This window comes from Chiloscyllium plagiosum, chromosome 26 (genome assembly GCF_004010195.1).
Source record: "Chiloscyllium plagiosum isolate BGI_BamShark_2017 chromosome 26, ASM401019v2, whole genome shotgun sequence".
NCBI classification, from domain to species: Eukaryota; Metazoa; Chordata; class Chondrichthyes; order Orectolobiformes; family Hemiscylliidae; genus Chiloscyllium; species Chiloscyllium plagiosum.
The window spans coordinates 19,188,104-19,213,718 of NC_057735.1; the positions used below are offsets into that span (position 1 = coordinate 19,188,104).

The 25,615-nt window shown below is 42.4% G+C and overlaps 1 protein-coding gene across 4 annotated transcripts in view; it reads right to left on the minus strand.

Annotated features, from left to right (window-relative positions):
• The window catches only part of LOC122563181 (sushi, von Willebrand factor type A, EGF and pentraxin domain-containing protein 1-like), a 73,203-nt gene that overhangs the window by 15,519 nt on the left and 32,069 nt on the right, over positions 1–25,615 (minus strand). For 2 of the 4 annotated variants that reach the window (XM_043716702.1, XM_043716701.1), the window contains exons 7-10: positions 18,499–18,684; positions 17,274–17,453; positions 8,883–9,059; positions 3,640–3,816 (exon numbers count right to left, since the gene is read on the minus strand). In XM_043716702.1, the coding sequence (XP_043572637.1) occupies positions 3,640–3,816; positions 8,883–9,059; positions 17,274–17,453; positions 18,499–18,684 (720 nt within the window). The remainder of the gene's footprint in view (positions 1–3,639; positions 3,817–8,882; positions 9,060–17,273; positions 17,454–18,498; positions 18,685–25,615) is intronic. The other 2 variants (XM_043716703.1, XM_043716704.1) reach the window with 2 other exon arrangements.

Genomic DNA, 25,615 nt, shown 5'->3' on the forward strand with positions numbered 1-25,615 from the left:
CACCTCCGCTCCCTCACCACCAGACGCCTGGAGGAAGAATGCCTCATCTTCCGCCTCGGAACACTTCAACCCCAGGGCATCAATGTGGACTTCAACAGTTTCCTCATTTCCCCTTCCCCCACCTCACCCTAGTTCCAAACTTCCAGCTCAGCACTGTCCCCATGACTTGCCCTACTTTCCTATCTTCTATTCCACCTATCCACTCCACCCTCCTCCCTGACCTACCACCTTCATCCCCTCCTCCATTCACCTATTGTACTCCATGCTACTTTCTCCCCACCCCCACCCTCCTCTAGCTTAAATCTCCATGCTTCAGGCTCTCTGCCTTTATTCCTGATGAAGGGCTTTTGCCCGAAACGTCGACTTTGCTGCTCCTCGGATGTTGCCTGAACTGCTGTGCTTTTCCAGCACCACTAATCCAAAATCTGGTTTCCAGCATCTGCAGTCATTGTTTTTACCTACCTCATCTACTCTGCCCATTGTTCTCGATGTGATCTCCTCTACATTGGGGAGACAGCATGCCAAACTGCAAATATTTCAGGGAACATCTCTGGGACACACGCACCAAACAGCACTACTGCTCTCTGGCCAATCACTTCAACTCCCCCTCCCACTCTGCCAAAGGCATGCAAGTCCTGGGTCTCTTCCACCACAAAATCCAAGCCACCCGACGCCGGATGGAAAAACACCTCATCTTGTGCCTTGGGACCATCCAACCACATGGCACCAATGCAAATTTCAGCAGGTTCCTCATTTCCTCTCCACCCACCTCATCCCAGATCCCACTCTCCAACTCAGCACTGCCCTCTTGAACTGTCATACGTGTCCATCTTCCTTCCCACATATCCACTCCACCCTCCCCTTAGACCCATCACAATCACCCCCACCTACATCTTCCTACGGTCTTCCCAGTGACCTTCCCCCAGCCCCACCTTCCTATTTATCTCTGAGCCCCCTTCCCCTCTCCACATTCCTCATGAAATGCTTGTGCACAAAATGTCGATTCTCCTGCTCCTCAGATGCTGCCTGACCTGCTCTGCTTTTACAATGCCAGAATTTTCAACACTTTATCTATCCATCCCACTACCTAAAGGGAATGGTGGATGTGCACACCAAGGTCATTCAGATTTACATCGCATGCCAAGGTCCTAACATTCATTGTATATTCTCTTGCCTTGTTTAGCTGGACCAAGGGCATCATCTGACACTGATTGAAAATGAATGCCATTTGTCACTTATCAGTTCATCTGATTAAACTGGGTACGTAATCTTGAAACTCCAGCTAATGCTTTGGGGGAACCTATCCAAACCCACCACAGCCGAATGGTGAAATTTGAATTTAATTAAACAGGAAGTTCCATTATTAGGCAAAGGATGGGAAAGTAAGTTGCAATGGGAAAAAAAAAGTAATTTACAAGCAGATATGGCTAGGATAGAAGAATGGGCCCAACTCTTCAGATGAAGTTTAACATTGGTGTTAGATGATCCATTTTGACTGGTGGAATAGAAAGGCAACTTATTACCCAAAAGAGGAAAAACTTCAGAATGTTTTGGTGTGGATAGATCTGGGTGCCCTTGTGTATGAATTGCAAAACATTGGCAATATTTTTGATTGGGAATCTAAATGTTGGAAAAGGAGACTTTGCTGGTCTCTCAATGTGGAAAACACTTTATCTATCCATCCCACTACCTAAAGGGAATGGTGGATGTGCACACCAAGGTCATTCAGATTTACATCGCATGCCAAGGTCCTAACATTCATTGTATATTCTCTTGCCTTGTTTAGCTGGACCAAGGGCATCATCTGACACTGATTGAAAATGAATGCCATTTGTCACTTATCAGTTCATCTGATTAAACTGGGTACGTATTCTTGAAACTCCAGCTAATGCTTTGGAGAAACCTATCCAAACCCACCACAGCCGAATGGTGAAATTTGAATTTAATTAAACAGGAAGTTCCATTATTAGGCAAAGGATGGGAAAGTAAGTTGCAATGGGAAAAAATAAGTTATTTACAAGCGTATTTGGCTAGGATAGAAGAATGGGCCCAACTCTTCAGATGAAGTTTAACATTGGTGTTAGATGATCCAATTTGACTGGTGGAATAGAAAGGCAACTTATTACCCAAAAGAGGAAAAACTTCAGAATGTTTTGGTGTGGATAGATCTGGGTGCCCTTGTGTATGAATTGCAAAACATTGGCAATATTTTTGATTGGGAATCTAAATGTTGGAAAAGGAGACTTTGCTGGTCTCTCAATGTGGAAAACGCCAATGCCGAGCCTACCTCTGCCTTTCTCAATCGGTTGGATAGGGAGAATCAGGAGGTGGAATGACATCCCCATCTTGTCTGTATTTCTGCTTAAGGTGTCTGCAGCCTGTTGCAGGGAAGCTCAGTGTCATTTTCAGTTTTAAGACCGCAATACAGACAGCAATGGTGAGGAGACCTGGCAAGAATCAACCTCTAAACTGCAGGTTCAGTGCATGGAGCTGCCAGGTTGCTGAGGTGATCTCTCACAAGCAAGAAGAAGCAGACAATCTCTCTAAACTAACACAGAATGGGCCCAACTCTTCAGATGAAGTTTAACATTGGTGTTAGATGATCCAATTTGACTGGTGGAATAGAAAGGCAACTTATTACCCAAAAGAGGAAAAACTTCAGAATGTTTTGGTGTGGATAGATCTGGGTGCCCTTGTGTATGAATTGCAAAACATTGGCAATATTTTTGATTGGGAATCTAAATGTTGGAAAAGGAGACTTTGCTGGTCTCTCAATGTGGAAAACGCCAATGCCGAGCCTACCTCTGCCTTTCTCAATCGGTTGGATAGGGAGAATCAGGAGGTGGAATGACATCCCCATCTTGTCTGTATTTCTGCTTAAGGTGTCTGCAGCCTGTTGCAGGGAAGCTCAGCATCATTTTCAGTTTTAAGACCGCAATACAGACAGCAATGGGGAGGAGACCTGGAGAGAATCAACCTCTAAACCGCAGGTTCAGTGCATGGAGCTGCCAGGTTGCTGAGGTGATCTCTCACAAGCAAGAAGAAGCAGACAATCTCTCTAAATTAACACAGATGGATGGAGAAAGCCAAAGAGTTAACAGCAGGAATATATTCCTCCTCACCTGCAGGCAGTGCAATGAGGATGTGGGCTCTCAGGGATACCAGGAAAGGTGAGTGCAATGAGGATGTGGGCTCTCAGGGATACCAGGAAAGGTGAGGTTATGTAACACTGGCAGGAATCAAGCAGCATACTTTGGCCTTCCCAACATTTATCAGTGCGCTTCAGGAATAAGATCCAGTCCCAGATCCCCTCATTCCCCTCTCTGCAGCTCCTTCACATCTTCATCGGAGGACAAATCCTCTTGGTGCCATTCCCTTGTGTCTTATTTGCGATCTTAGTGACTTTAATGGTCTGCTCAGCTGAGCTCCAGGCTTTCCAATGCTCACTCCTAAGCCACCCGTGAGAAAGAGGAAACAAGGTGGGGGCAGGTTGAGACACGGAACCCACAGGTTTTCAGTAATTTTCTTCGTGCAACACATTCCACATTCTGCAGCTTTGGGGAAAATGCTCACATGGGATACAATTCTAATCACTTTCTCATTTCATTCTGTCATGAGATTAACAAAGTGGTTGCTTACCAATTACACATGCAGGTTCTGGATAAAAATGTCCATTTTCTTGACATGTACTTCTCCCGTCTGCAACTGGTTTAAACCTACGATCGCAACTGTAAGTGATTTCATCATCCATGTGATATACATCACTTCGTGACGTTACTTGGCCATTTTTTAAATACCTGTTTACTGTACAAGTAACTGCAACAGAGCAATGTGTTAGTTTTTACTTGAAAACTACTTGTGTGCAATGACATTGTTATTTCAGGAGAAAAGATTATTTTCTGAATTGATAGACTTTGCTTTTTGAGAAGTTACATATCCAGCAAATCAATTGAATTAATCTTGGCTTTAAATTGAAACATCATGCTGTTCGCATTCTGACAAAAAGCATTTGCAACAATACTCTGCATTTATGGTTAAGTGATTGAATTTCATGACCAGCACAATATCGATAATATTTACTGACAGATATCAACATTTATGACTTACTGGTGATTTGCTGTGATCATCAGAATAGCTGCCAGCTACTGTAGTTGGAAAAAGGTTAATTGTAGCCCATCGTATCCAATCTCTCTTCATATCTAAATACTTTCCAGTCCAGGCAACATCTTGGTAAACCTGCACTGCACCCTCTCCAGTGCAATCCTATCCCTGCTATAATGTGGATTTCAGAACCGCACAAAATATTCTAGCTGCAGCCTAACTAATGTTTTATATCGTTCCAACATAACCTTCCCCCTCTATTAACTCAATTCCTTGGTTGATAAAGTGATGTGTCTCATATACTTTCTTAACCATTTCATCTATTCCACATTCCACATAGCCAGAAATATAGCTCCCTCACCACGCCTATCAGCATTCCCCAGAGACCATTCACACCATGACTCCTGCATTAGGTCCATACACTCCACCAACCCACCCTCCACTTTCCGGTACATTCCATTGTCACCGCAACAGGTGTAAAACCTGTGCCCACATCTCCCACCTCACCTCTGTCTAAGTCCCCAAAGGATACTTCAACTTCTGGCAGAGATTTTTCTGTACATCCAAACATCTCATCTACTGTGCCCATTGTTCTCGATGTGATCTCCTCTACATTGGGGAGACAGCATGACAAACTGCAAATATTTCAGGGAACATCTCTGGGACACATGCACCAAACAGCACTACTGCCCTGTGGCCAATCATTTCAACACCTCCGCCCACTCTGCCAAAGACATGCAAGTCCTGGGTCTCTTCCACCACCAAATCCAAGCCACCCGATGCCTGATGGAAGAACACCTCATCTTGTGCCTTGGGACCATCCAAACACATGGCACCAATGCAAATTTCAGCAGGTTCCTCATTTCCTCTCCACCCACCTCATCCCAGATCCAACTCTCCAACTCAGCACTGCCCTCTTGAACTGTCATACGTGTCCATTTTCCTTCCCACCCTTCCACTCCACCTTCCCCTTAGACCCATCACAATCACCCTCACCTACATCTTCCTACGGTCTTCCCAGCGACCTTCCCCCAGTCCAGCTCCACCTTCCTATTTATCTCTCAGCCCCTTCCTCTCCACATTCCTGATGAAGTGCTTATGCACAAAATGTTGATTCTCCTGCTCCTCAGATGCTGCCTGATCTGCTCTGCTTTTACAACGCCAGAATTTTCAACACTTTATGTATCCATCCCACTACCTAGAGGGACTGGTGGATGTGCACTCCAAGGTCCTTCAGATCTTCATGGCATGCCAAGGTCCTAACGCGCACTGTGCATTCCCTTGCCTTGTTTGGCTGGACCAAGGGCATCACCTCATACTGATTGAGATTGAATGCCATTTGTTACTTATCAGCTCATCTGACTAACAGTTCTCCATCCTACTGATCTTAAACACTGGGCACGTAATCTTGAAACTCCAGCCAATGCTTTGGGGAAATGCGTTAAAACCCACCACAGCCGAATGATGAAATATGAATTTAATTAAACAGCAAGTTCCATTATTAGGCAAAGGATGGGAAAGTAAGTTGCAATGGGAAAAATAAGTAATTTACAAGTGGATATGGATAGGATAGAAGGCTGGGCCCAGCTTTGGCAGATGAAGTTGAACATTGGTTAAAATGGATCACCTAACGCTTACCAGAGGAATAGAAAGGCAACTTATTACCAAAAAGAGGAAAAACTTCAGAATGCTTTGGTGTGGATAGATCTGAGTGCCCTTGTGTATGAATTGTAGGAAACTAATATGCAGGTAGAGGACGTTGTCAGGAAGAAAGATGAAATGTTGGCATTTCTTTGTTAAATGAATACAGCATAAAAGTAGAAATGTGTTACAGCAACTGCACAAGGCATCAGAGAGACTGCACCTGGAGCATTTCATACAATTTTGTTTTCCTTATTTGAAGAGAGGTGTAATTGCATTGGAGGTAGCTCAGTGGAGGTTCACTCGCTTGATTCCAGACATGAGGGGATTGTTGTATGAAAAGAGCTTGAGAAGGTTATGCCTGTACTCTCTGGAGTTGAAGTGAATTAGAGTAGATCAAATTCACAGAGACACAATGGTAAAGGGCACTGAAAATTAGATGCGGAGAGGATGTCTTCATATGTAGGGAAATCTAGAACGAGAAGACATGGTTTTAGGATAGAGATTGCAGTCTTAAAACAGAAATAAAGGGAAACTACTTATTTTGAAGGGTCATGAATTTCTGGAATGAAGTGCTCCAGAGTGTGGTGGATACTGGGACAGTGAGTAAATTTAAGAAGGAGATTGATTTTTACTAAGTCAAGGGCTGAAGTGTTATGGAAGGTGTGCAGGGGAGAAGACTTGAGACTGTGATGAAATCAACTATGATTACATTGAATGACAGAGTAGTCTTGAATTGCCAACTCATGCTCCTCGTTCTTATTTCCTTATGTTCTCATGCCCTCTGTACGATTAAGGATGAGCAATAAATGGTGACCCTGCCAGTAAAGCCCACATCCCATGGACAAGTAAATTTAAATAAATTTCTCACCCTGAGAATAGTCAACCTAAATAGTCCATCTAGTAAACTGCAGGCTCAAAAACCGATATTCCTCAAGAAGTCCAATGTTAATTCCTTTACAGCGCAACTATTCAGTTGGCAGAGGAAGGCACGTGTCTCACCTTCATAATTATGCTGGAGACGTTTGTTAAGTAAAAGGCTGCCCAATGGAATATTATTCTCTATGATCACTAAGTTGATGCCGATTATAATAAGGGAAGACTCAGAGTAGAGAATTGTATGTAATTCCCCTTGACAGTGTTCCGGACTGCCGTATCAATAAAGCTTTACTAACTGTCCTCTTGATGGCTCAGGACTAAATCTATTACAACAGTGTGACTTTGTGACTGCATTTTTTACCATCATCGAATTTCAAACTAACATGTACAAAAGTCTAAATGCTTGGGCACTTTAATCAAAAGGTAAACTTATCGTAATCTCAAATGTTTGCTCTCACATGTGTGAGAGACAGCTGGTGACGAGATTAACCTGAAGACACCACAATTCAGGTGAGGGGTGAAGTTGTGAAGGCAGGATCTTCATGGTGCCCTCAGTTGAAGTCGGAATTGAAACCGAACTGCCTGTATCACTGCTTCACAAAGCTGCCAACGAGCAAACTGAGCTAACTGACCCATAATGATAAAGTTGCTGTAGTCCCAGAGCACCATTGGGTTGCTTTCTCCATCGAAAGAGAGACACAACTGGTGGTGATTCAAGCTGAAGGTCACCATGTCTCAAATGAGGAGTGAGGCTGAGCAGTTAGGACCTTCATGGTAACCTCAGTTGGTATGGGAATTGAAACTGTTCTCTTGGCATTACTGCTTCATAAACCAGACATTTAGCAGAATTGTGAACAGCATTATTGGGTAAATAAAAAGGCAATTTATTTCAGTCATCAACATCTTCACATGCCAGTGTATATTCCAATAAGATTGCTCTTTGCCTGTCTCCTCTGTGTAACACCCTCTAATAATGAACTTAGTTCTGCTATTGATGACAATATTTTGTTCTCAATATTATATCCAAGATGCAACAAATGTGAAATGTGCAACCTTTAACCCTACCTCCGTTCTATTCAGTCACTGCCCTCATTGATTAACAGCAGTGACTGGGCAGCTTGCTTGCAATTGTTTTGACACTGAAAGTGTCTTTGTTTTTTTCCCCAAGGGAAACCAATGGGTGTTGAATGAATGCAGGTCTAAACGGGTCACATTTCTCTCTTCACTGACATTTGGCAGGCACAGAACCTATGTTCACCCAGCCAGAGACATTCCAGTACAGTGTCGCAGTTTCCTCACCACCTGGATTGGCAGTGGGAGAATTGCTCTGTGAACAGCAAGCCAGGAATGTGGTTCTCAGGGATTTCAGGTTTACAAAGTAAAATCAAACCCTTTATTCTTTGGCAAAACATTGGCAATATTTTTGATTGGGAATCTAAATGTTGGAAAATGGGATTTTGTTTGTTTCTCAATTTGGAAAACCCCAATGCTGAGACTACCTCTGCCTTTTCCAATCGGTTGAATAGGGAGAGTCGGGAAGTGGATGATATCCACTTCTTGTCATTTCTGCTTCAGGTGATTGCAGCCTGTTGCAGGGAAGCTCAGCACCATTTTCAGTTTTGAGACCGCAATACAGACATCAATGGTGAGGAGACCTGGGGCGAATCAGCCTCAAAACTATAGGTTCTGAGCATGGAGTTGCCAGGGTACTATGAGGTGATCTCTCACAAGCACAAGCAAGCAGACGATCTCCCTAAGCTAACACAGATAGATGGAGACAGCCGAAAAGTCATCAGCAAGGATGTGTTCCTCCTCACCTGCAGCCAATGCAATGAGGATGTCGGACCTGAGGGAGGCCAGAAACGAGCTATGTAACACTGGCAGATGTCAAGCAACATTATTAGGCCTTCCCAACATTTATCAGTATGTCTCAGGAATAAGATCTTGTCCCAGATCCACTCATTTCCCTCTCTGCAGCTCCCTCACATCCTCAACGGAGAACAAAATCTCTTGGTGCCAAAGCTTTGTTTCTTATTTGTGATCTTAGTGACTTTAATGGTCTGCTCAGCTGAGCTCCAGGCTTTCCAATGCTCACTCCAAACCCACCCATGAGAAAGACGAAACAAGATAGGTTTTCAGTAATTTTCTCAGTGCAACACATTCCACATTCTGTAGCCTTGGGGGAAAATGCTCACATGGGATACAATTCTAATCACTTTCTCATTTCATTCTACCATGAGGTTAATAAAGTGGTTGCTTACCAATTACACATGCAGGTTCTGGATAAAAATGGCCATTTTCTTGACATGTACTTCTCCCGTCAGCAACTGGTTTAAACCTACGATTGCATTTGTAAGTGATTGCTGCATCCATGTAATATACATGATGTCGTGACGTTATTTGGCCATTGCTTAAAAACGTGTTTACTTTACAAATAACTGCAACAGAACAATGTGTTAGTTTTTATTTGAAAACTCCCTGTTGTGAGCAATGACATTGTTATTTCAGGAGAAACGATTATTTTTTGAATTGATATATTTTGGTTTTTGAAAATTTTCATACCAGAAAATCAATTGAATTAGTCTTGGTTTTAAATTGAAACATCATGCTGTTCGCATTCTGACAAAATGCATTCTCGACAATGCTCTACATTTATGATTAAGTGATTGAATTCCATGACCAGCACAATATCAATAATATTTACTGACTGATAATATTTCTGGCTTACTGGTGATTTGTTGTGATCATCAGAATAGGAGTCAGCTACTGTAGTTGGAACAAGGTTAATTGTAGCCCACCATATCCAATCTCTCTTCATATCTAAATACTTTCCAGTCCAGGCAACATCTTGGTAAATCTCCACTGCACCCTCTCCAGTGCAACCTGCTTAAAGTGGATTGCCGAACTGCACACAATTCTCTAGCTGTGCCCTAACCAATGTTTTATATCAGTCCAGCATAGCCCTTCTAGTCTCTTACCTCTATGCCTTGGCTAATAAAGTCATGAGTCTCATATAACTTCATAAATACTTTATCTATCCATTCCACTACCTAAAGGGACTGGTGGATGTGCACACCAAGGTCCCTCGGATCCTCAGTGCTCACCAGGGTCCTAACATTCATTGTGTATTCCCTTGCCTTGTTTGGCTAGACCAAGGACATCAGCTCACACTGATTGAATTCCATTTGTCACTTATCAGCTCATCTGACTAACACTTCTCCATCCTACTGTATCTTAAACACTGGGCACATAATCTTGAAACTCCAGCTAATGCTTTGGGGATGTGGGTCCAAAACCACCACAGCATTCAATTAAACAGGAAATTCTATTATTAGGCAAATGGTGGGAAAGTAAGTTACAATGGAAAAAGTAAGTAATTTACAAGTGAATATGATTAGGATAGATAAATGGGCCCAACTTTGGAAGATGAAGTTTAACATTGGTGTTAGGTGATCCATGTTGTTTGGAGGAACCGAAAGGCAACTTATTATCTAAAAGGTGAGAAACTTCAGAATGCTTTGGTGTAGTTAGTTCTGGGTGCCCTTGTGTATGAATTGCAGGAAACTAATATGCAAGTACAGGAGCTTGTCAGGAAGGAAAATGAAATGTTGGCATTCATTGTTAAATGAATGGAGTATAAAAGTAGGAATGTGTTACAGCAACTATTACAAGGTATCAGAGAGACTGCACCTGGAACATTTCATACAATTTTGTTTCCCTTATTTGAAGAAGCATGTAAGTGTATTTGCATTGGAGGTAGTTCAGAGAAGGTTCACTCACTTGATTCCACACATGACGGGATTGTTATGTGAAGACAGATTGAGAAGGTTATGCCTGTACTCTGTGGAGTTGAGATGAATTAGAGGAGATCTAATTAACAGAGGCACAATGGTAAAGGGTATTGAAAATTAGATGTGGACAGGATGTCTCCCCATATGGGGAAATCTAGAACGAGAGGTCATGGTTTTAGGATAAAGATTGCAGATTTAAATTTGAAACAAAGAGAAATTACTTTTCTCATAGGGTCATGAATCTCTGGTATTAACTATTCCAAATTGTGGTGGATACTGGGACGGAGAGTAAATTTAAGAAGGAGACAGATAGATTTTCAATGAGTCATGGGCTGAAGGGTTATGGAGAGTGGGCTGAAAAGTGGAATTGAGGCTGTGATGAAATAAATTATGATTGTATTGAATAGCGGAGCATTCTTGAAGCATCTCCTGCTCCTCATTCTTATGTTCTCATGCCCTTTGTACAATCAAGGATTAGCAATAAATGATGGCCTAGTCAGCAAAGCCCACATCCAATGGACAAGTAAATTTGAATAAATTTATCCCCTGAGAATAATCAATTTAAATAGTCCATCTAGTGAACTGCAACCTCCAAAACTGATACTCAATAAAAAAATCCAATTATTTCCTTTCGAGGTAATCAATCCAGTTGGCAGAGGAAGGCATGTGTCATACTCTCATAATTATGATGGAGATGTTTCTTATCTAAAATGCAGTCTAACTGCAGCCTATTCTCTATGATAACTAAGGGGATACTGGTTGTAATAAGAGAATACTCAGAGCAAGAACTACATGTAATCTTCCTTGCTAGTGTTCTGATTGCCATACCAATAAAGCTTTACAACCTGTCTTCTTGATGGCTCAGAAGTAAATCTATTACAATAATGTGATTATGTGACTGTATTTTTTTATTATCATCAAATTTCAGACTAGCAAGTGCAAATGCCTAGGCACTTTAATCTAAAGGTAGAGTTATCGTAATCTCAAATGTTTGCTCTCATGTTTGAGAGAAACAACTGGTGGTGAGTTTAACCTGAGGACACTTCAATTTGTGTGAAGTTGTGAAGTTGGAGTAAGAATTGAACCCATGCTGCTGATGTCACTCTGTATCACAAACTGGCCAACTAGTGAACTAATCTAAACGACCCACAAAATTAAAGCTGCTGTAGTCCCAGAGCATCAGGTTGCTGTCTCAGCAGAAAAAGAGAGATGATTGGTGGTGGTTCAACCTCAAGGTCCCCATGCCTCAGATGAGGGGTGAGGCTGAGAAGATAGAACCTTCACAAAATCTGCAGTCAGTAAGGGACTTGAACCTGTGCTCTTGGCATCACTTTGCATTACAAACCAGACTTCCAGCTGACCTGTGAACAGCAGTAGAGGGTAACTGAATGAAAAGGCATAAAGAAAGAAGTTTGTTTCATTCTTCAACATTGTTTACATGCTAAGGTATAGTCCAATAGGATGTCCCTTTGCCTGTCAGCTCCATGTGGTTAGGGTTTGGTGATGGTGGAGGCCCAGGACCTGCATGTCCTTGGGGAATGGGAGGGGGAGTTGAAGTGTTCAGCTTCGGGGAGGTGGGGTTGGTTGGTGCGGTTGTCAACAATACAAAAGTTAGCGTCCAGTCTCCCTAATGTAGAGCAGGCCATATCGGGTGCAAAAGATACAGTAGATGACGTGCAGTGGTGGCAGAGGAAGGTGCGGCAGTGGGGGTGGGCTGGTGAGGGGCTTGGATCTGACAATGGAGTCGAGGAGGGAATGTCTCTCTGAAATGCAGATAGGATTGGGGAGGGATTCTATCCCTGATGCGATTGGATGGGTGGCATTCAATGGCTGAGTTGGGGGAAGTGGAAGAGATGTGCTGAAAGGCATTGTTGACCACTTGGGAAGGGAAATTGTGGTCTTTGAAGGAGGTCATCTGGTTTATCTGTGGTGGAATTGGTTCTCCTGGGAGAAAGAATTGGGAATAAGGGATGGCATTTTTACAGGGGAGGTGGGAGGAGGTGTAGTCCAGGTAGCTGTGGGAGTCAGTGGGTTTGTAGTAAATGTTAGTGTTTAGTCGGTCGCCGGAGATGGAGAGGTCTAGTAAGGGGAGGGAGGTGTCCGAGATGGTGCAGGTGAAATTGAGGTCGGGTTGGAAGGTGTTTGTGAAGTTGATGAACTGTTCAACCTCCTTGTGGGAGCACAAGGTATTGCCGATACATTCATCAATGTCGCGGAGGAAGAGGTGGGGAATGGTGCCGGTGTAGCTGCGCAAGATGGACAGTTCCACGTACCCGACGAAGAGGCAGGCATCTGGGGCCCATTTGGGTGCCCATGGCTACACCTTTGATTTGGAGGAAGTGGGAGGATTGGAAGGAGAAGTTGTTGAGGTTGAGGACCAGTTTAGCCAGGTGAATGAGAGAGTCAGCTTGATTGGAATCTAAATGTAGGAAAAGGGGACTTTGTTGATGCCTCAGTTCGGAAAACCCCAATGCTGAGCCTACCTTTGCTTTTCTCAATTGGTTGGACAGGGAGAGTTGGGAAATAGATGACATCCCCTTCTTGTCTGCATTTCTGCTTCAGGGGACCACAGCCTGTTGCAGGGAAGCTCAGCAGCATTTTCAGTTTTGTGACCACAATACAGGCAGCAATGTTGAGGAGACCCTGGGCAGAATCAGCCTGTAAACTGCAAGTTCAGTGCATGGAGCTGCCAGGATGCTATGAGTGATCTCTCACAAGCATGAGGAAGCAGACAGTCTTTCCAAGCTAACACAGATGGGTGGGGGTAGCCAAAAAGTCAGCATTGGGAATGTGCTCCTTCTCACCTGGCAGCAGTGCAATTAGGATGTTGGACCTCAGGTGGCCAAGAAAGATGAGCTATGTTACACTGTCAGGTGTCATGCATATGTCTGATTACGTTTTGCCTCGTGCTCCCACCAGGAGCTTGAACAATTCAATCACTAAGCCAACACCTTCCACCCTGATTTCAAAATCATCTAGTCCATCTCCAACACCTCCCTCTCCTTCCTACATCTCTCTGTCTCCATTTCCAGTGACCGACTACACTCTGACATCTATTTCAAACCCACTGATTCCCACAGCTACCTTGACTACGCATCCTCACCTCTGTAAAAACCAGATCCCCCTACTCCCAATTCCTTCGCCTCCACCATATCTGTTCTCAGGATGAACATTTCTACCCCATATCATCCCAGACATCTAAGAGAAAGTGAGGACTGCAGATGCTGGAGATCAGAGCTTAAAAATGTATTGCTGGAAAAGCGTAGCAGGTCAGGCAGCATCCAAGAAGCAGGAGAATCGACGTTTTGGACATAAGCCCTTCCTCAGGAATGAAGGGCTTATGCCCGAAACGTCGATTCTCCTGCTCCTTGGATGCTGCCTGACCTGCTGCGCTTTTCCAGCAACACATCCCAGACGTCTGCCTACATTAAGGACCGTAATTCCCAGATCTAACCCTCTGACTCACATCTGTCCTCTTGACCTGACCTACCTGTCCATCTTTCTTCCCACCTATCCGCTCCATCCTTCCCACCAACCTATCACTATCACGTCCTACCTTTGTCCACCTATCGCCTACCTTTCCCTTCGCCCCACTCCCCCATCTATCTCTCAACCCCCTTCCCCCACCCCAGTCCTGAAGAGGGGTCCTGCCTGAAACATTAACTTTCCTGTTTCTTGGATGCTGCCTGACCAACTGTGCCTTTTCCAGCGCCATGCCTTATTGGCTCTGTGTTAATTGCCTTCCTAGTAACTTTAATGGTTTTTTCAGCTCAACTCCAGGCATTCCCACGTTCACTCGAAACCCACCCATGAGAAAGAGGAAATAAGGTCAGTGCAGGTGGAGATATAGGAACCCACAGGTTTTCAGTAATCTTCCCAGCGCACTGCATTCCACAGCCCAGGGAAATGTCCCACACAGTAGACAATTCTAATCACTCTTTCATTTCATATCGGAGATTCACAAAGTGTCTCCTTTCTTTTTTCACAGGCAAGTTTCAGATGAAACTTGCCATCTTCTCTGCATGTACTTCTCTACTCAGCAACTGGTTTAAAACCAGTGTTGCATCTGAAATTGATTTGATCATCCATGTAATATTCACGAAACCGTGATGTTAATATGTCAATAAACCCTGACATTACTTTGCTATTCTCCAGATTCTTGGGTGATGCACAAGTAACTGCAACAAAGCAATGTGTCAGTGCTTACTTGTATAATACTTGTAGTAAGTGATGACATTGTTACTTTGGATTAAAATATTATTCCTCTGTTTATTATTTTCTGAATTGACATAATTTGCTTTCAAGAAAATTACATCTTTCGATTAAATCGATTATGTTCGCCCTGGTTTTAAATTGAAACATCATGCTGTCCTCATTCCCAACAATACACTGGATTTATGCTTAAGAGATTGAATATAGACAGCATAATATAGACAATAAAAACTGACAAATCTCCATATTTCTGGAGTTATTTGGTGAATTGTTACCATCGTCAGAATAGGAGTCAGCTACTCAAACCTCAATTTCTCCTGCCCTCAGTAGGCTTCCCAGTGTCCCTGCCATTGCTGCTACAGAAACATCTATAATGCCCTCACCAATTGCTCTCCCGTCCCACCTCTTGGTCTGACTGACCATGACAGCCCCAAACTCACTTATCCTATTCCAGTGGAAGCTATCAATGTGTAATTAGGGCTTGTATGGTCCAGTGGTAGCATCCCTATCTTTAAGACCAGTGTTGAAGTCCCACCTGTTCCACAGATGTGTCATTGCCTATCGGGACAGGTTGATTAACAGGCTGTTGCGCTAGGCTTGGTGCACTGCCTGCTGTGGCCATTGGATATATTACTGTTCCAAAGAGCTTCTAGCCATTCATGTGGTACAATGTCTTAAAAGGACCACATCCTGACACTGGGCAGTGATTTGTCTGATTCTCACCAAACCATGTTTATGCCTGTTCAAAGTTACTGTGACTGGATTGCTCCCAGTACTCTGACCTGCCACTGGGGCTAACAGGGAGGGTCAGTGGTATGGTTGTACTGTCATAGTGTCACAGTGGTCTATAGCATAGCTCTCTCAGGTCCATAAAGTCTGTGCCAGTCAAAAACAACCACCTACTATCATATTCCCAGTTTCCAGCAATGGGACTTCCTTTGTATATTTTGGCATTTCAAGTGCACATCTAAATACTTCTTAAATTAGCCTGTGTTTTTAGATCACTTTCCTCTTCTTATATGTTATGAGGGTTTCTGTCTCTACCACCCCTATAGTCAGTGAGTTCCTGATTTCCACCTTCCTGTAGAAGAAATGATCTTTCATCACAACTTGTCTGAACTACTTGCTCCTTGCTTTAAATCTATGCCCACCTGGCCATTGTTCCATCCACTAAGGAACATGTTTCCGTCCTCTCTACCCTGTTTATGCCCCTCAGAATTTCATACATCTCTATTATATCCTCCCTCAGTCATCTCTCCTGTAAGGAAAAACAACCACATTATATGTAATCTTTCTTCATAAATAAAACTTACCAGTCCAGGCAACATCCTGGTAAATCTCCACCACACCCTCTCCAGTGCAGTCACATCCATGCTTTAATGTGGATTCCAGAACAACACACAATATTCTAGCTGCAGCCTAACCAATGTTTATATCTTTCCAGCATAACCTTCTCACTCTTAAACGCTATGTCTTGGTTAATAAAGTCACGTAACCCATATACCTACTTCACTACTTTATCTACCTGTCAACATCTTAATGGATGTGCACAACAAGGATTCTCAGAGCTGCAGTGTTTCCCAGACTCTTAACATTTATCATGAATTCTCTTCTCTTCTTTGTTCGGTCCAAGTACATCGCCTCACACTGATCCAGATTGAATTCCATTTGCTACTGATCGGCCATTCTGACCAACTCAACTATATCCTCCTTTATCTAAAACACTGGGAAAGTGCTCTAGAAACCCAGGCTAATGCTGTGGGGAAATGGGTCCAAATCTCACCACTGCCAAATGGCGAAATTTTAATTCAATTTTTAAAAACTTGAATTTAAAGCTTGTCTAATGCATAACATGTTACTACCTCGATTGTATTTATGAGAAAAAAACATCTGGTTGAATAAATGCTGAGGGAAGGAAACCTGCTGTCATTATCTAGTCTGAGCCAAATGTGATTCCAGGCCCATAGCAATAAGGTTGACTTAAAAGGTTCTGCTGAGGAAACATGGGCAAATAGGGATTCAATTAAAAAGCAGAACCAAAAGGCAATAATCTCTGGATTACTACCTGAGCTATGAATTAAATAGCTTAGGGTCAACAAGGTAAAAGAAGTAAATGTGTGACTCAAAGAATTGTTTTGGTTCTTTATTTCCCCAAGTGACCCCATTGTTTTAATGGGGGCAGATTTACCACTGGTCCTCATTCAAATCTCTCTACTTTTACTTTTTACCTGTAACATGTTCCTTGAAACCTACTGTTTTTATTTTTTATCCTTTAATCAGCTACCCTAATAGCACCTCCTGTTGCCTTGTGTACAGTTTTTGCTGTGCAACACTCTTGCAAAATGTGTCAAGACATTTATTACTTTAAAGGCACTTAGTAAATCTCGGTTGTTATTGTCATAAGACCCCCAGTTTATCGAGACTCCAATTATTTATCTTGATTATTACATTTTAGCATAAAGCTTTGTAATTGCTAGGAAATTTTGGCATGCATTGAAAATAAATACATGTTTTGGAATACTGAAATGCTGAGGAATTTTCAGGCCATCTTTCCAAATAAAAACCTTTGACAAATATATTACAAAACTAATTTTGAACTAGATGCAGGCTTTTCTTCACTGTAGTCAGGTTTAAGAAATGGTTACCTACTTCTACTGCATTGAGGTGGTGATGGTTCAAATCTGTGATTCTCCACACACCGAATAACTTTTGCACCAATCAGTTTATACCTCCAATCACACACATAGTTAACTTCTTCCTCTAACTCGTATACAGGCTTCTTATTTATTATTTTTCCGTTCTCGATTGGTTCAGGTTCATAGCATCCAGCTACCAAGACAGAAATGCATTATGCTCAAATAGATAATATAATAAAAAATAAATTTGCCAATTCTGTCATACAGAAGAATGTGAACAATATACAGACTTGGGTTAAAAAATGATCTCCCCCTCTAAACTCAAGAGTACAGGCTTCAACATCCTGGAACTACTGACGAGCAATTTAACTGGCTCAGTCATATCACTACATGGCTAGAAGAACAGGTTAGATGCTGCATGCAGTGATGTTAGTGGCTCATGTCATGGTCCTTTCATACCACAGTATGAGACAACTCACAACTCACATGGACCAGAGAAGCTTCCAATTGCACTCTGGAAGTCTAACTTAAATCTGGCAATTAAGTCAAATGCCAATCCAAAAGGGGATACTGCTACAGCTTCACATGCTCAACCACAAAAACTGCAATAGGCACATAGAGTCTTAGAGTCCTGAAGATGTACACAACGGAAATAGATTTGTTGGTTCAACTTATTCATGCCAACCAGATATCCTAAATTAATCTAGTACCATTTGGCCCATGCACTTGGTCCATATCCCTTTAAACTCTTCCAATTCATATAACCATCTAGAGGCCTTTCAAATGTTGTAATTTTACTAGCCCCCACTGCTTCCTCCATTAGCTCATTTCATACACGCACCACCCTTTGAGTGAAAAAGTTGCCCCTTAGGTCCCTTTTAAATCTTTGCTAACTCATCTTAAACCTGTGCCCTCTAGTTCTAGAATCCTCCACCCTAGGGACAAAACCTTGTCTATTTGTTCTATCTATGCCCCTCATGATTTTAAAAACTTCGATAAGGTCACCCCTTAGTCTCTGACAGTTCAGGGAAAACAGGCCCAGCCTATTTAGCCTCTCCCTATAGCTCAAATCCTCAAACCCTGGCAACATCCTTATGTCTGGAGTTCTTTGATTTATTTTTGGTTTTGTTTTAGTTAATATTAAGGCCATTGATTCATTGACCGAGGCTTGCAAAGTACAAATCTTTTCAAAAATGCTAAGTTGATTCTATCCTTATGTTTAATAAATGGTCACTCACATAGTTGACAGGTGGGTGGTGGTGGCAAGAATTCGTTGTCCTCTCCGCATTCAATGACATTGTTCCCAACAATTTTATAACCATGCTTACATCTGTAGGTTATTGTTTCACGATATTTATACGTGTATTTATATCCAGATACTATATTGGCATTTTCAGGCAGATTTGGAGGTTCGCATTTGACAGCTGTCATGAAACAATCCAGGAGTTTAAGCTGTAGTACTTACACAAATATAGTGCTTTCCAATGTCTGCTTCTTTTTGACAGAGGTAGTTTTTCACTTAATTAAATGAACAGCAATTTCATCAACTCAAATAATGTTCACTAAGAAAGATACATTTACCAAGTTATTCATGCATATGATTCACACTCTAAGTAGTTAGTGACACATTTTCCCCATATTTAATAGCAAGTTTAATTTCTTTTGTAGTGCTTTGAAATCTGTGTGATAGAAGAAGCCACATTTATTCATAGAGATGGCATGTGGCCCAGAACAAAGGGCAAGGAAAATTTACAGCCCAGGAACAGGCCCTTTAGCCCTTCAAGCCTGTGCCAATCCAAATCCACTGTCTAAACCTGTCGCCCAGTTCCTAAGGATCTGTACTTCTCTGCTCCCCACCTACTCATGCATCTGCCCAGATGCACCTTAACTGAAGCTACCATGCCTGCCTCTACTAACTCTGTTGGCAATGCGTTCCAGGCGCCTATCACCCTCTGCGTAAAGTACTTTTTGCACATTCTTATACATTTCTCCTATCACCTTGAACGTGTGAGCTCTCATTGTTTAATTCCCCCACCCTGGAAAAACCTTATCTCTATCCACTCTGTCTATACCCTTCATGATTTTGTAGACCTCAGTCAGGTCCCCCCTCAATCTCCTTTTTTTTAAATGAAAACAATCTTAATCTACTCAACCTCTCTTCATAGCTAGCACCTTCCATACCCGGCAACATCCTCGTAAACCTTCTCTGCACCTCTCCAAAGCATCCACATCCTTTTGGTAATGTGGCAACCAGAACTGTACACGGTATTCTAAATGCGGCTGAACCAATGTCTTGTACAATTTTAACATGACCTGCCAGTTCTTATACTCAATACCCCGTCCGATGAAGGCAAGCATACCATATGCCTTCTTGACCACTCTATCCACTTGTGTAGCCACCTTCAGGGTACAATGGACCTGAACTCCCAGATGTCTCTGCTCATCAACTTTTCTGAAGGCTCTTCCATTCACTATAGTTTGCTCTAGAATTAGACCTTCCAAAATGCATCACCTCACATTTGCCCGGATTGAACACCATCTGTCACTTCTCAGCTCTCCAGTCTATCTATATTCTCCTGTATTCTTTGACAGTCCCCTATGCATTCTGCTACTCCACCAATCTTCATGTCATCTGCAAACTTACTGATCAGACCACCAATGCCCTCTTCCAAATCATTTATGCATATCATAAACAACAGTGCTCCAGCACTGATCCCTGTGGAACACCAGTGGTCACCTTTCTCTATTTCGATGACTATTCTGTCTTCTGTTGCTTAACCAGTTCTATATTCACCTAGCCAGAAAACCCTGCACACCATGTGACTTCACTTTCTTGATTAGTTTACCATTGGGAAACCTCATCAAACGCCTTACTAAAGTCCATATATATGACATCTACAGCCCTTCCTTCATCTATCAACATCCTCAAAGAAGTTTATTAAGTTGGTAAGGCATGATCCCCCCCCCGGAACAAAACCATCACTGATAAGCCTATTCTCTTCCAAACATAAATAGATCCTATCCCTCAGTACCTTCTCCAGCAACTTTCCCTCCACTGACATTAGGATCACTGGTCTGTAGTTACCTGGAATATCCCTACTAATCCTCTTGAACAGGGGGACAATATTTGCAACTCTCAAGTCCTCCGGCACTTCACCTGTGTTTAAGGATGCTACGAAGATATCTGTCAGGACCCCAGCTATTTCCTCTCTCCCCTCCTTCAGCAACCTGGGATAGATCCCATCTAGTCCTGGGGATTTGTCCACCTTAGTATCCTTTGGCCTATCCAACACATCCTCACTCTTTATGTCAATGGGATCCAGAGTAAACAAACCTCTATCTCTAATCTCAACATTCATCATGTCCCTCCCCTCAGGTGAACACTGATGCAAAGTAATCATTGAGAATCCCACCCATTTTCTCAGGTTCAACACACAACCTTCCTTCCTTATCCTTTAGTGGACCAACCCTTTCTTTAGTTATCCTTTTGCCTCTTATACATGAATAAAAAGCCTTGGGATTCTCTTTAATTCTGCTCGCGAAAGTTACTTCATGACTCCTTTTAGCACACTTGATCCGTCGTTTAAGATTGGTCCTATTCTCCCAATATTCCTCCAAGGCCCATTCTGTTCTTAGCTGCCTGGACCTTATGTACGCTTCTCTTTTCCTCTTGGCTAGTCGCATAATTTATCTTGTCATCTGGATTAGACTAGATTCCTTATAGTGTGGAAACAGGCCCTTCGGCACAACAAGTCCACACCAAGCCTCCAAAGAGTACCCCAGACCCATTTTCCCTCTGACTAATGCACCTAACACTATGGGCAATTTAGCATGGCCAAATCACCTGATCTGTACAGCTTTGGACTATGGGAAGAGACCGGAGCACCCGGAGGAAACTCACGCAGACACGAGGAGAACGTGAAACTCCACACAGATAGTCATCCGAGGCTAGAATCAAACCTGGGACCCTGGTGCTGTGAGGCAGCGGTGCTAACCACTGAGCCACTGTGCCGCCCTAATGGTTCACAAATCTTGCTTTTCCTATCCCTTGTTTTCAAAGGGACATGTCTATCCTACACTATCTTCAATCTATCTTATCAAATGTGGACTTCCTTTCAAATAGCTGCCCCAATCCACATTTCCCAGCTCCTGCTGAATTTTGATATAATTGGCCTTTGCCCAGTTTAGTACTCTTTCCTTAGGACCATTCTCATCTTTGTCTATGAGTATTCTAAAACTTACAAAATTATGGTAATTATCCCCAAATAAATCCCCTACTGCAACTTCTACCACCTGGCCTGGCTCATTTCCCAACACCAGTTCTAATATGGCCATTTTCCTCGTTGGACTATTGACATACTGCTCTAGAAAACTTTCCTGGATGCTCTTCACAAATTCTGCCACATCCATACCTCTGACACTAAATGTATCCCAGTCAATGTTGGAAAAATTAATATCTCCCATCACCACCACCCGGTTGCCTCTACATTTTTCCATAATCTGTTTACTTATTTGTTCTTCTATCTCACGCTAACTGTAATACAGCCCCAACAATGTAACTACACCTTTCTTATTTCTCAGCTCTACCCACAATGCCTCACTGCTCAAGCCCTCCATAGTGTCCTCCTTTAACACAGTTGTGATATCATCCCTGACCAACAATGCAACTCCTCCCCCCATTTAACTTCCATCCCTGTCCTGTTTGAAGCATCTATATCCTGGAACATTTAGTTGTCAATCACGCCCTTTCTTCAACCAAATCTCCGTGATCGCAATAATACCATACTCTCAGGCACCAATCCAAGCCCTAATTTCGTTCCCCTTACCCATTATACTCCTTGCATTAAAGCATATGCACTTCAGACCACCAGTTCCTTTGTGTTCATCTGCTCTCTGTCTACTCTTCCCCTTGGTAATGTTAACTTTATGATTCTGTTCCTTACAATCTCTAGTTTCCACCTCTGTCCACTAGTCTTCTCTTCTCGGTCCCAGTTCCCTGCCACATTAGTTTTAACCCTCCCAACAGCAGTAGCAAAAACTCCCTCAAGGACATTAGTTCCAATCTGGTTAATGTGTAGACCAATTTGTAATAGTCCCACCTTCCCCAGAACCGGTTCCCAATGTCTCTCAAATCTGAACCCCTCCCTCCTACACCATCCCTTAAGCCATATGTTCATCCTGTTATTCTTTCATTTCTGCCCTGGCTAGCATTTGGCACTGGTAGCAATCCTGACATCACTACCTTTGATGTTCTCCTCTTTAACTTCACTCCTAGGTCCCTGAATTCTGCTTTCAGCACCTCGTCTTGTTTTTTACCTAGATCATTGATGCCTATATGCATCACGACAACTGCACCCCTTTCAGTATGGTCTGCAACTGATCAGTAATATCCCTGACCCGAGAACCTGGGAGGTAACATAAAATCTAGGAGTCTTGTTTTTGGCCACAGAAGCACCTATCTACTCTCCTTACAATAGAATCCCCTATGACTATGGTCCTACAAGTCTTTTTCCTGCTCTGCTGAACAGCAGATCCCGCCACGGTGCCAAGATCCTAGCAACTGCTGCCCTCCCCCGGTGAGCCATCTCACCCAACAATATCCAAAATGGTACATCTGTTTTGGAGGGTGATGACCGCAGGGGACACCTGCATTGCCTTCCGGCTCTCTTTCTGCCTTTTAGTCACCCATTCACTGTCTCCCTCAGCAATTCTAATCTGTACTGTGGCCAATTCACTAAACGTGCTATCCAAGACCTCCTCAGCATTGCAGAAGCTCCATCATGAGTCCATCCACAGTTCCAGAGCTATCATGCGGTCAAATAAGAGCTGCAGCAGGACACACTTCTGCTGGACACACTTCTTGCATGTGTCAGAGTCAGGGACGTCACCATGTCCCTGAGCCGCCACATCAAGCATGAGGCACATGCCACGTGTCTGAAATTCCCTGCCAATGTAAGCCTTAGCTTTAACTCAACTAACTAATACCAAACAATACACTTAAGTGTATAAAAGAAAAGAAAACCCTCACCTTACAGAGTCCTTTTCTTCTGGTTAGAGGAAGGGGCGAGAGGGAGATACTAGACATGCAGTATCTTGGGTTTAACCACTGCCCAAATATATACTAAGTCCTTACCTTCCTGGCAACCTCCTGGTCCCAACGTCACCTCCGCTCTGTCTTCCACTGCTCCCGGACAGGAAAAAGGCCTATATTCCCTGTGCACTATGTCGTAAGATAAGGTCTACACAATGACAGATTTTAGAGAATGTAACTATAAATGGGGGTTTGTAAGAGAGAGCCGGTCTGAGACCTTACATTTTAAGGTGTTGGATCCATATTGATGTGATAGCATCATGTCAGAGCTCCTTTGCATAAGCCAATAGCTATGCTATCATTACTGTAAACGTAGAGTTAACCATTTACTCCTTGAAGATTATTTGAACTCTTTTAACCATTAGTATTTAAATTACTCACACTGCCCACCTCAAAATCTCTTCCAACCAAGTCAAACCGCCAACCATATTCTCAGCCCTTCTTGAGGATAGGTGGAATGAGGTCTGCATGGTTTCCTTGAAAGGGAAAATGTTTGTCAGGTTGAGGTTCCAGCCTCTGACCACAATCTGAATGTAAGACTACATTCCCGTTTCCAAACTCTCATGGGCTAGAGACCAGTCTAGAATGGACAACAATATTCCGTGAATCTATGGTAAAACATTGCCCTTTCCTTTGGTAATGGGAGGGCTCACTCTAAGTGGAGATTGATCTCCTATGTAGTTCAAGGCTCCTGAATCACAATGAAAACATTTCATTACCATGGAAAAGACTGTGGAAAATCTGAAGAAATTAGATACTCAGGAAATCTTCCATTTGGATCTGACAAAGGTTGACCAATCGTCATTCGGAGTGGGGACCGTACTCTGAAGACTTGATAGAACATTCTACAATGGCACGATGCATTCTGTTATTTCCTTGCTGGTCTGAATGTAATCAGAGAGAAAGCTTGGAATGGCTAGATGTTGAATGCTTAAGTTCTTCTTTCTCCTTCACATTCATCCCTTTCTTCAAGAGATTATTAAGAAAGCTTGCTAATCCAGTATAGTATTCTGCAAAGTTAAACTCTGATGTCTTATCTCTCTCAAGATGTTGTCCCAGAAATAGGACCATCACTTTTCATTGATATCAGAATGTTTTCCTTAACTAATAATTCACAATGATCTTCAAACTTGAATAATTAGAGATGGATAACAAATGCTGGCCTCACCAATGATACCCATATCCCATGAAAGAATTTTAGAAAACACTTCAGTAAAGGACTTTTTTTTCACCTTCAGACCATCTTCCTTTTATAATTTCTCCAGAGTAATGGCTGCCTCTGTACTGGAATCGTGAGTTCCCATTTTTTTGTTAATCACATTCCTGTGGATTAATAACAACTTTTTATGTTCTCGAGAAGTTGCATTCATTTGCATTCTGTTTCTGAACATCAGCTGTTGGTCACTAATGTTGGTATAAGAGACTTGAATATCTTCTTTTTCTTTATCAAGGATCTGCATCAAATGCTTTATTTCCATAAGAAATTGTTCCTTTTCAGCCTCTGAGGCATGATAATGCCATGTGACTGCTAATAATTGAACTTGCAGTTGAGTAGTATCATTTAGGTACTTAGGCATTGCCAACTCCAGCTTAATTTTAGTATGTCAAGCTCCATTTGATGTTTCATATTAACCTTTCAAGGTAATTTTCAGCTGTAGAGACTCTAATTTGTGCCTTTGCTTTTTAACTGAAAGAAACTCTTAATGTTACATGGCTTGCTGATAAGACACAATTGCAGACTCCTGCTCATACTTATGCCAATTATTAATTTCTGAACTTTCAATATTGGCTTGATCCAATTCAGACTTAATCATCTACTTTTTCCCAGACAGCTGTTCATTAGCCATTTGCAGTTCTTAAACTAATTCTTATTTGATGGTTTTTGAGGTTTGAAGTTGTGTGCTGACTATATTTAAGTGACCTTGATGTTATTTGCTCATTATTATAAGTTTGTGTCACAGCTCTGAAACCTCCTTCATGTTTTAGTTCCATGTTTCTAGTCCATAATCTGATATTCTCTTCGATATTATGGGCATCGTGCTGCCTGTTACTAAGTTTGAAGCATCACAGTGCTAGTTTGTGAGTGAACTCTGACCCTTTGAATTGAATGCTAGGACATCTACAATTTAGGATATCTACAGATTTCAAGTATCTGCTGTTCTTTGTTTTATTTCATTTACAACTTGTATCTCTTGCTCCTAAGTATCAGTGACAGGATCATTCTCTTTTCTGAAAGTGCAAATTAAGCTCCTGAAAAGCATCTT